A 12108-nucleotide genomic window follows, 5' to 3' on the forward strand; every position below is an offset into this window, starting at 1 on the left:
GACGCCGGCGCCGGAGTGGCTGCCGGCGTGAGGGGGGAAGCGTTAGGCAGGGAAGCGCTGGGCAGGGAAGCCCCACAAACCAATCATAATGTGCTAAATCTCAGCCACTCCGTAAAACCCCTGTAGAACTCCATGAATGTAGCATTACTCGAGGAGGAAAACGAAATCAGAAATAAGGACAACATCACTTTAGATGTCACATAACTACTATGTTATATCTAAGTGAGTTTTACACACACCCACCAAAAAACAAAAAGCTATCGTGTTTCAAATCAAAATTTTGAGCATGTTAATTATACTTTACTCGATGCTTCTCACTGGATATGCTTCGTCTCCATCGAAGGTAAACGTCAAGGGAGGCTGCCAGCCTGCAGCCCCACTCCCGTACGTCCGCTACACCCGATTCGCATGTAAAAACAACCAACGCCCATTGTTCGTATCGCGGGCATCGCATTGACAGAGCATTTGGAGCCATCTACTGGATACTGTGACTGGACCCTAGCACGTACTACTAGTACATATGCTCCCACACGAACAGCATCTCAAGCAAGAAAAGCCATGGAAACCACAAGGCTATCCTTGCTCTCTCTTCTTCCTTTCCTTCTCCTCGCGATCGCTGCCGCGGCAACCGGCGGCGAGCTCAGCACGTTCATCGTCCACGTGCAAACGGAGGAGAACCGCGTGTTTGGCACCGCGGACGACCGGAAGGCGTGGTACCACTCGTTCCTCCCCGACCATGACCGGCTCGTGCACGCGTACCACCACGTCGCCAGCGGGTTCGCGGCCCGGCTGACGCGGCAGGAGCTGGAGGCGTTGTCCGCCATGCCCGGGTTCCTCAGCGCGACCCGCGCCCGGACGTACACCACGCTCACGACGCACACGCCCGAGTTCCTGGGGCTGAACGTCGAGCAGGGGCGGCGGAACTACACGTCGGAGTTCGGCGCCGGGGTCATCGTCGGCGTGATCGACACCGGCATCTTCCCGGACCACCCGTCCTTCAGCGACGAGGGCATGCCGCCGCCGGCGGCCAAGTGGAAGGGGCGTTGCGACTTCAGCGGCACCTCGTGCAATAATAAGCTCATCGGCGCCCGCAACTTCGTCGCCGCCTTCAACGGCCCGAACGGCACCTCCGCGGGGGTGCCGCCGGTCGATGAGTTTGGGCACGGGACTCACACCGCAAGCACCGCCGCTGGAGCGGTCGTGCCGGGCGCTAACGTGCTTGGCAACGCATGGGGCACCGCCGCCGGGATGGCGGTCCGCGCGCACATCGCCATGTACAAGGTGTGCTACGGAAAAGTTGTAATAGGGTGCGAGGATGCCGACATACTGGCCGGCATTGACGCCGCCGTGGGCGACGGCTGCGACGTCATCTCCATATCTCTCGGCGGGCCGTCGGTGCCCTTTCACCTAGACCCTATGGCCATCGGGGCGTTCGGCGCCATCGAGAAGGGCATTTTTGTGAGCATGGCTGCCGGCAACTCCGGCCCGGAAGAGAGCACTCTACAAAACGAGGCTCCGTGGATGCTCACCGTCGCTGCGAGTACCATGGACCGCTCGATTCGTTCGACGGTGCAGTTGGGGAACGGCGCATATTTCCTCGGCGAGTCACTCTACCAGCGAGATGCCGGTTTCTACCCGTTGGTCTACGCGGGCGCGACCGGGAAGCCATTCACGGAGCTTTGCGGAAACGGCAGTCTGGACGGCTTCGACGTCAAGGGCAAGATAGTGCTGTGTGAGCTCACGCGAAACATCACGGTGCTCAACCAAGGTGAGGTGGTGGAGAGTGCCGGCGGCGTCGGCATGATCTTGGCGAGCCCGTTTTTCCGAGGGTACGACAAGTTAGCCCAGGCGAACATCCTCCCGGCGTCGAGCGTCGACTACCTCGCGGGCGCAGCCATCAAATCCTACCTCAACTCCACGGCGAACCCGGTGGCGCGTATGGGCTTCAAGGGTACATTACTCGGCACGTCACCTGCTCCGTCGATCGTCTTCTTCTCCTCTCGCGGGCCTAGCCGTCAGGGCACTGGCGTTCTGAAGCCCGACATCACGGGCCCCGGAGTGAACGTGCTCGGGGCATGGCCGTTTCAGGTCGGCCCACCATCGGCGCCGGTTCTCCCTGGGCCGACCTTCAACATCATCTCCGGCACGTCCATGTCGACACCGCACCTCGCCGGCATCGCCGCTCTGATCAAGAGCAAGCACCCGGACTGGTCGCCGACGGCGATCAAGTCGGCCATGATGACAACGGCCGACATCACCGACCGTTCCGGCCGTCCAATACTCAACGAGCAGCGCGTGACGGCCAACCTCTTCGCCACCGGCGCCGGACACGTCAATCCAATGAAGGCCGCTGACCCTGGCCTAGTCTACGACATTACTCCTGAGGATTACATCGGCTACCTCTGTAGCATGTACACGAGCCAACAAGTGTCGGTGATCGCGCGCCGGCGGATCGACTGCTTGACCACCGTAGTGATCAGCGACCGCCTGCTGAATTACCCGTCGATCTCTGTCACTTTTGTAGCATCCTGGAATTCGAGCGCGCCGGTGGTGGTAAGGCGCAAGGTGAAGAACGTCGGGGTGGTGCCTTCGGTGTACTACGCGGCGATCGACATGCCGAGCAGCGCCGTAAGCATGGACATATTTCCGAGGGAGCTTGAATTCGTCGAGGAGGGCCAGGAGCTGACTTTCTCGGTATACTTGTGGCCGAGCCAGAGTGCTACGAGGGTGGTGCAGGGTGCGCTGCGATGGGTGTCCGAGAAGCACACCGTACGGAGCCCAATCTCTGTCACCTTTGCTTGATCAGACTTGATTTTCGGCATGAGAGATGGAAGGATCCAAGAGCAAAATAAAGAAATGACTTTCAGGAGGAACGCCACCATCTCGAGGCCAAATTTGGGCAGGAGCACTTTTGCCCTCCTGTGAAGCGATTCTGTCAGGGAAAATTCCCTCTGAGAGGGGGAAGTTGAAGCCATCGTCATCACCAACAACCCTCTCATTTTTGGGAGGCCAATCTTCAACAGCACGATCTCATCTCAAACCCTAGTTCATCACGTGTGTTCAATGTTTGTATCAAAACCTCGGATTGGTACCTGTGGGTGACTAGTAGTGTTGATTACATCTTGTAGTTGATGCTAGATGGTTTATTTGATGGGACATTATATGTTCAGATTCATTATGCTATTTAATATCCCTCTGATCTTGACCATGAATATTATTTGTGAGTAATTTCCCTTGTTCGTGAGACCATGGGAGAAGTCATGTTGCAAGTAATCATGTAAATTTGATATTCGTTCGATTTTTGATGAGTCAAGATCCAATTTATTACAACTAGAACCTCATGGCTCAACATAACATTCATACATAGCAGGAAACATGGTAGGTCTGAATACAAACATGATGTAAGTGCCTAAGAGGCTAAAAATGGAAAAGAAGACGATCCCACCCCCACAAGGTCTCAGGCAGCCACCTAGGGTCTGCATCATAGGATTAGTCCTATGGAGTAGATTGTTTATAGAAATGGTGAGTCTTAAACATCGTAGGATAGTCCTATGAACAATGTTGTGTATTCTTGAAGACTTGCATCAGACCTAAGCCAGCATGCAACATTGTCAAAGAAGAGGCTATGTGATTTAGCGGTGTCAAGCACGAGATGAGAGAGTTTATGAAGGTAAAGAAACATTATAAAGCAACTACTCTAATCACTTACCTAACCACAGTCATAACACTATCTTGCCTCCTCCCTCGCAAAACCCTATGAGGAAGAACCCACTAGGCACTCACACGATTGGCCATTATATTTTAATTTTGTTTTAGTTACCGTTATATTTTTCTTTCCTCTTTATGGGCAATACCAATGCCACTAACTCATCCCTTCTTAGGATTTTTTTTGCAAAGACATCGCTATTATATGTTTATTCTTGCATATATTTTAAAAGTGCAATTTTTGTTTGAGTTTTTAGTTTATTTTATTTCTTATTAAAGGGTAACACCAATGTCACTAATTTATTATTCCTTAGATAATCCCATTGTTTTGATTTTATTTTTTGATTTTCTCTCTTCTTAATGGGTAATACCAAAACCACTAATTCATTCTTATAGAAAAGTTCATATTTTGATTTTGTTTAAGTTTCTGTTTGATTAATTCATTCCTCCTTAGGAAATTTCCTTTTTATGAAATTTTTACTATTGGACACGACTAGCCAGCAAGCGTTGGCTGGCTAGCGGTCCAGAGCACACACCCCAAAATTGGTAGTGGACCTCTCCCCGGATATAGCTAGCAAACCAAAAAAGGAAAGAAACGCCTCACGCACATGGCCCCCAGGGACGAGTCTGTCACAATCGTAACTGCTGCTCATGCCGATGCACCAAATCCTCCTTCCCCTTCCCAGTCGCAGACTCCCAAACCTCCCCCCTTGACATGCCCTTCTCCATCTGTCCTCTCCTCCATTGCCACAACTGTTGCCCCCATTTTGGAGGCCATGGACCTGAGAGGTGCGCTTCTATCTTGATGTGCCCTCTCAAGCACCTTCACTTTTACAAAAGCCTGTGGAACGAAGGGTTTATCAATGAGGGAATATACAACAAGATGGCAGTTAATGCTTGTGAAACTGCAAAAAAGAACTACTAAGGCATTATGCACGCAAAATAATGTGTTTTTTTGGCAAGTTGGAATGATGTGGAGGCAAGTCTGGAATGATTTCTAGGCAACTCTTGGTGGAAACACAAGGAAACCCCTCTCTTGAAATTACTATTCTAGTTTATGCTTCGATTTTAAGCATCTACAGAGTGTTGTAGGTTGCCCGATGCTGTTGTTTTTTGGCTGATCTTCAATCTTGTCAAAGCTTTTGGGAAAGTTGTGTAGGCAACCACGGAGAAAAAAATGCAGGCAACTCATGTTTCTTTTGTGGTAGAAAAATAAATTAAGGAAAAAAGAGGTCTTGAAAGTTACAGGGTTTGGATTTTACTAGTGAATTTTGGGGCAAATGTATCCTCGAACTACAAGTTGCGCAATTGTAGTAGTAGCTGACGTGTTTCGTTGCGAATTTTGCTACTCCCTCCATTCCATTATACATGCCACTATCAAAAATACATTTTGCATCAATACAGGGCCACCAACAGTAATCGAGGCAAAAATTAATGATGTTTCCTCGTGCTAGCAACTTTTTAATACTTACATGCATGTAGTCATAATGACACTCAGCCACTTCCTTCCCATTTATTCGTTGCATGCTTGTGGTGTATTAATGATCCCGGTTAACGAAAAGAGAAGTTGACTTGCAAAGGAGTCATTAAACTTTATCTTGATACCTATAATATGAGTTTGTGACCTTGTATAAGGGAATGGAGGGAGTACTAGATTTTGGGCAATGTATCTATCTGGGAATTTGCTCTAACTATAGCATTTGTGTTGGTTGTGTTTCTAGCTGTTCACATATCTAGACAAGCTTCTATAATGTTTGGGCAAGTAGGGAATGGTTTAGAGGCAACTCTTGATTATTTAGTTGTGTGAATAAAAAGAAACATAACCCTCTTAAAGTTCTGGTTTTAGCTTGTGCTTTGGATTTTGGACAGGTATCTCCTGGGGATGATGTGTATGCATGTGAAAAAAGAGATTGATTTATTGGCAACCCATGCTCAAAACCCCAAGAAGCAAAAACAGATAAAAATGTTTGCACCTTTATATGGGTTTCTCCTAAGCAAAAACTTGCTTATAAAAATTCAGGCAAAATTGACCCATATTTTGCTCGTGTAATATTTAACTAACCAACCCACATATCGAATCAGAATGACCTAGCATGTAGAGGAGGAAAAGAAAGAGAAGGTTTGATTTTTTTTCTCACCTTATTCATCTTGATTGCAACTATTTTTCCAGTGTTTTCCCCTTGTTTTTCTGACATGAGCAGCTAGTATTGATTTTACTACACCAATTGCAAGAAAACAGTAAAAAGGAATAAGTGAGCAACTATAGCGGGCTTTTAAGCAAACCAAGTATTGACAATAAGCTAGTCTTGTCAGTACATGAAAACTGTTCTGTTTTCCTCCAACTACTGGTTGTTGTGCATCCAGAGAAACCCCTTGATGTTTTTCTTAAGTAGCTTTTTTGTACTAGGACTGTGTTGAGAAAACAAAAAAGAACATCCAATTTCTAGGATTTGTTTAAGCAAAATCACTGTTGGCGGTAAGCAGCTCTTGTATGTTTGAAGCAACTCCACTTCTTTTGCTGAAACAAAAAAGTTGGATATCTTTGTGCGAAGCTTACCTGAAAATGGGTGTTGGACCTTCTTGCTTGGGCGTGTGCATAAAACCTCAAAAATGTTGCTTTAACTTTGAATTTAGTGAGGCCCTGTAAACAAAACAAACAATCTCTTTAGGCAAGAATATCTACAAAACCATATTTATGAAACTTAGGTGATTTAGGCAAGTACTATTTATATGTAGACAACTTATCCTATTGGAAAATACCACTTTTGTTGGAATGCCAAGGTGTTTCGAGATCAGGACTACCACTCCACTCTATCACTTCGGTCCATCTTGGAGGACTTGGACCTGTGGACGCATCGGCTCACTTCCGCTTATGATAAGGAAGCTGCCTTCTCGTGGCGAGCTTTCCTCTCATCACGCCTAGGCGTGCCCATGTAATCATCTATTCTTCTGTGTATGTGTGTGTGTGCGCGCGCTTGTTTGTAATCTTGGATTGTAACTTTGAGTAATAAATACAGGTGGGGGGACTCCCCCGGTGATTCCTCAAAAAAAACTTTTGTCTTGTGCAAAGAAAATCAAATTTTTGCTAAAAAAATATCTCTGGGCAACTCGCACCAGCCTCTCTAGTAACTAACTATCATGCATTGGGCAAGTTTCGGGTGAAATAAAACCCAATGTTCTCGAGAGAGGATCTTTGAGCAACTCACGCCAGCATCTCTAGCAACTAACTATCATGTATTGGGCAAGTTTGGACACTTTCGTCTCAAATCATTGGTGATTCCAGCCCCCACATCTCGGCAGTGGAGGGTCACTCACACCAGCATCTCTAGCAACTAACTATCATGTGTTGGGCAAGTTTTTGACACTTTCGACTCAAATCATAGATGAATCAAGCGCCCGCATCTCGGGAGCGGATCTTTGGCAACTTACGCTGGCATCTCTAGCAACTAACTATCATGCGTTGGGCAAGTTTTGGACACTTTCGGCTCAAGTCAGAGACGATTCCAGGCCCCACATTTTGTGAGCGGATCTTTGGCAACTTACACAAGCATCTCTAGCAACTACCTATCATGTGTTGGGCAAGTTTTGGACACTTTCGGCTCGAATCATCAACGATTCCAGCCTCCGTCTCGGGACCGGATCTTTGGGCGACTTACACCGGCATCTCTAGCAACTAACTGTCTTTCGTTGGGCAAGTTTTAAAAACTTTCAGCTGAAATCATACAAGCTTCCAGCCCACACATCCCCAAGTCACAAACCCCCGCCGCGCTCAAAATCGGTTCACCCATAAACATGGGACCCCCACACCCCTCTTCAACCTCCCTATTCCGCCTATATCACATAGAATTGTATATGTGAGCAGAAAAACACATGCTTAGGGGGGCGATTTCGAGATACTTACCAGTGATTTGGGACCTAGTTCCTCGACCACTTGAGACAACGCTTTCCCAGATCTAACTCCACCCTACTAGGTGGTCGTGACACACAGCTGGCACTGCCCACTTGGCTCTAGAAGAAAGCATGTTTTCTGGCTAGAACTCAATGCGCACAAATATTATAGATTGACTAGAAGAAAGCACGTTTTTTGGCTGCTGACTTTCTCGGTCTAGAGTACAATCTGAACCTTCTTACTTTTGCTTGCTTAATGATGTACTGGCGGTTAGCAGAAGTGTCAACATGGGAATTGGAAGCGGCTATAACTGGGGAAGGAGAACTGGTGAATTGATCAAACAGATGGAACTGTGAGTGCACACATCGATGCAATATCTTGTTGTTAACTGCATCTTGTCTGTGGCATCAACGATTACTGTAAGACAAAGAATTTATCAGTCAGATGCAGTGTTGCTTTCCCCTAGGAGAGTTTAGTTTTATGTGTACTAAAAATAGCATAACAATAATGCTATGTCCTCATGCTTTATAAAATCAATGTGATTCTGGTGGCATTATTCAGCAAGCACTGATGTGCTTCTTGTTGTACACGTATCTTGTACTGTAAAACTAAATCCGCCCACTACCTTCGTATTTCCCAACGCACCCTCTCTCACACCTCGCTGCCCTCCAGCTACATAGACTATCTGAGAAAAAACCAGACTTGGTACACCGACAAAGCAGCCATATATAGAAGAAAAAAACTAAATTCACCAAGTCATGTCTATTGGTGGTAAAAAAAGTGATATCAAACTTTGTGATCGATATGCACTTGAGGGCCCTTGTCTAAAACAACACGGGGGGAAAGCAGGCAACTCCCCTGCTTGTTTGTAGGCAAGTCTAATTATATCTCAAAAAAGCAACTCTGATTTTGATTGTAGGCAAGTCTAAAATCAAAATACCATTAGACTTAATCTATTACTTATTTAGGATAAAAGAATGTAGACTTGATCTATTAGTTATTTTGATTGTAGGCAACATAGTCAATATTAGTATCATTTGATAAGTCATTGATCTCGGCATTGACGAGTTTAATGAGCACACAACCACTAAAGCAAAAAAAATCTGAACCTGTCAAGCAACTAAGTAAGCAAAACAATGTGTATAAAACTTTAGGATTGTTCATTATGCGAGTTATTTTGAGGCAACTACCTACAATGTGTGGGCAAGTTTTGGCAAAAACTCACGCAACTAAGTAACACATGACACTGGATTTTGCAATCGTTTCCTGGCATTGCTGTGACATAAATCTTACCGAGGCATTGCTGTGATTTTATCCCCTTTCCCCCATAAATTATCATGTAAGCTCTTTCTATTACAGAGATGCTCAGATTCCCGGATTATTCTACAAAAGGTGAGGCCTCTAACTAATCATGCCACTGCACTTAGCATTCCTGTTCTGTAATTAAAAGGAGAGCAAAGGGTACTACCATGGCAGTTAGCTTCCGCTGGAGTTCGGGTGAGACGCGAGGAAGTCGGGGTACTCATGAAGACGAGGAGCTCACCAAGCTAGCAGAGAGTATGAGCTGTACGAGCGCGACAGCCTCCGGCGGCCAGACACGGCCTAACTGCGCCCCCCTGAAATCAGCATGCCCCCACACCACTTGTGAGGCCAATACGACCTCGATTCGATTGGAATAAAACGCATGTGTGCAGGAATCAACGATGCTTACCGGCGATCTGAGGCCTGATTTCTCGACCGCTGACGATGGCGCTTCTGGCTCTCGCTCTTCGCCGCTAGGAGTCGAGCTGCACAGACGTGCGGTGTCCCTCCCGTTCGATCCGTCGCTTCGTGGACGCGGCACGCAGAGAAGCGACGGCCCCGGACGCCACCCTTCCGCCTCCGCCTAGTGGTCACTGCGCGCGGAGCTCTAGCCCCTCTATCCTCCTTATGTAGGGGGTTCTCTCCTCCCGCTTCTACAATGCCTTCCCAATCTCCGGCGGACCTCCGGCAACGCGCCTCAAAATGACGAAGCAGAGTGGAGAGAGGCTGGGGGTTGTGGTGGGCCCCCGCGTCCGGCGAGACGACTCTCATCGCACGAACCACATCCACGCCCCGACCGGGAAACACCTGGAGATCATGATTTAGATCCGATGGTTACGGAGGGTGTGTGCTCTGCACTTTTTAGCATTTGGGTTTACTATTATAGATTTATTCTTGCATATTATAAAAAACGCAATTTCTATGTAAACTTTGTGCAAATTTTTCCATTATTTATTTATCTATTTTTCATTTTCATTTTCTTTATATATTTGCATTTCTCTTTAATTACACAAATGCATGGGATATGGGTAGTGATACGATAGCCCCTAGCTAGCTTTTTTCTTTACTTGGAAGCCCCTACCTAGCTTGTACTGTTTGTGTCTATACATGCATGGCGGCATGCTGGCATGCTGGTTCGCTTCCGCTGAGTGTGAGGCAGCGAGCCGTTCCCTGCACCCTTGCACGCATGCATGCTCGTCCTTCCGGTCAGCGTAGTGCACAGGGTCGGGTGAAGCGCGTTGTGTGTTTTCTACTCATGCGCACATGCACGAATGGTGATACCAACGCCACATGACAGAAATCGACTGACTGAAATTTTAATTTCAGTCATCTAACCCTTAGTCGGTCTCTTTATTATTAGGTAAAGATTATGTAGATGTAGCATTGTCCTAAATTGTGTGCTTCCTCGTACATAAACTGCTCCACCAAAACAAAGAGATTGCTTCCGTAAATGACGTAATTTGGGTCCCTGATTCCATGGGATTGACTGCGGTATGGATTGGTCATTGATTTCAGGAAACAGGTTGCGCATTTTAGGCAGCAAGCCTCCTTTTTTTCTGTACAAATTAAAAACTTGTGAGCAACGTTATTCAAATTTGCATCACAGGGAACTACTTCGTGCTCCCACCTTTGTTTGCAATGTTGTGTATCAGGTTTTGTTGCAACAAATAAATATATGTTTCCGTTCATTGGAAATTTTGCTTCTATGGTGAATAAACAACTTAAATTTATTTAAAATTTGATGTCATATGTGAAGGAAATATGCCCTAGAGGCAATAATAAAGTTATTATTTATTTCCTTATATCATGGTAAATTTTTATTATTCATGCTAGAATTGTATTAACCGGAAACATAATACATGTGTGAATACATAGACAAACAGAGTGTCACTGGTATGCCTCTACTTGACTAGTTTGTTGATCAAAGATGGTTATGTTTCCTAACCATAGACATGAGTTGTCATTTGATTAACGGGATCACATCATTAGGAGAATGATGTGATTGACTTGACCCATTCCGTTAGCATAGCACTTGATCGTTTAGTTTGTTGCTATTGCTTTTTTCATGACTTATACATGTTCCTATGACTATGAGATTATGCAACTCCCGTTTACCAGAGGAACACTTTGTGTGCTACCAAACGTCACAACGTAACTGGGTGATTATAAAGGTGCTCTACAGGTGTCTCCAAAGGTACTTGTTGGGTTGGCGTATTTCAAGATTAGGATTTGTCACTCCGATTGTCGGAGAGGTATCTCTGGGCCCACTCGGTAATGCACATCACTATAAGCCTTGCAAGTATTGCAATTAATGAGTTAGTTGCGGGATGATGTGTTACGGAACGAGTAAAGAGACTTGCCGGTAACGAGATTGAACTAGGTATTGAGATACCGACGATCGAATCTCGGGCAAGTAACATACCGATGACAAAGGGAACAACGTATGTTGTTATGCGGTTTGACCGATAAAGATCTTCGTAGAATATGTAGGATCCAATATGAGCATCCAGGTTCCGCTATTGGTTATTGATCGGAGATGACTCTCGGTCATGTATACATAGTTCTCGAACCCGTAGGGTCCGCACGCTTAACGTTCTGTGACGATTTGTATTATGAGTTATGTGATTTGATGACCGAAGTTTGTTCGGAGTCCCGGATGAGATCGGACATGACGAGGAGTCTTGAAATGGTCGAGACGTAAAGATAGATATATTGGAAGGCTATATTCGGACATCGGAAAGGTTCCGAGTGTTTCGGGTATTTTTCGGAGTACCGGAGAGTTACAGGAATTCGTATTGGGCCTTAATGGGCCATACGGGAAAGGAGAGAAAGGCCTCAAGGGTGGCCGCTGATGATGTCGTGTACCTAGGGTAGGGCAATAGACCTGATCTAAGCACCCCTCCCAAGGACACTGCCCTACAATCAAAGGACAACAAGTTCAACCCGACTGGAGTCACCAGAGTGCATGCCCACTCGACCAACATCTCCATTCGGATATCCCAATTCCATTCGACCGGCATATCATCACTCGACGGTACAAAAAACCACTCGGAGTATAAAAGGCCTAAAGTCACCCCGGGTAGCAACAGTCAGGCATTCACTCCGTAGTATTAATGATCAATTATATGACTTTATTGCTGGCGTTACCAGTAACGCCCCGTCTTAACGTACATTGAACCCTGTGTAACGTGGGATGGCGGGGGTCCTGACGC

The 12108-nt window shown here is 46.4% G+C and overlaps 1 protein-coding gene and 1 long non-coding RNA gene across 2 annotated transcripts; one reads left to right on the top strand and one right to left on the bottom strand.

Annotated features, from left to right (window-relative positions):
- The first annotated feature begins 558 nt into the window (after positions 1–558).
- Positions 559–2890, top strand: LOC125533842 (subtilisin-like protease 1). Its single transcript, XM_048697177.1, has 2 exons — positions 559–1458; positions 1576–2890. Exons 1-2 carry the CDS (start codon positions 559–561, stop codon positions 2800–2802), a joined length of 2127 nt encoding a protein of 708 aa, XP_048553134.1. The 3' UTR covers positions 2803–2890.
- Positions 2891–3300: 410 nt separating this feature from the next.
- Positions 3301–9663, bottom strand: LOC125533843. The gene is made up of 5 exons (XR_007294374.1): positions 9306–9663; positions 9063–9210; positions 6263–6346; positions 5844–5921; positions 3301–4546 (listed from the first exon to the last, which is right to left on the bottom strand). It is a non-coding gene; the product is annotated as an uncharacterized LOC125533843 (long non-coding RNA).
- Between the last annotated feature and the right edge of the window lie 2445 nt (positions 9664–12108).

The sequence above is a fragment of the Triticum urartu genome, chromosome 2, assembly GCF_003073215.2.
Source record: "Triticum urartu cultivar G1812 chromosome 2, Tu2.1, whole genome shotgun sequence".
NCBI classification, from domain to species: domain Eukaryota; kingdom Viridiplantae; phylum Streptophyta; class Magnoliopsida; order Poales; family Poaceae; genus Triticum; species Triticum urartu.

Excerpts from the sequence above, each read along its gene's own strand:
- LOC125533842 (XM_048697177.1), top strand. The coding sequence starts at position 559 with ATGGAAACCACAAGGCTATCCTTGCTCTCTCTTCTTCCTTTCCTTCTC. Across the intron at positions 1,459-1,575 it reads CCATCGAGAAGGGCATTTTT|TTGGGGAACGGCGCATATTT; the intron begins GTGAGCATGGCT and ends TCGACGGTGCAG.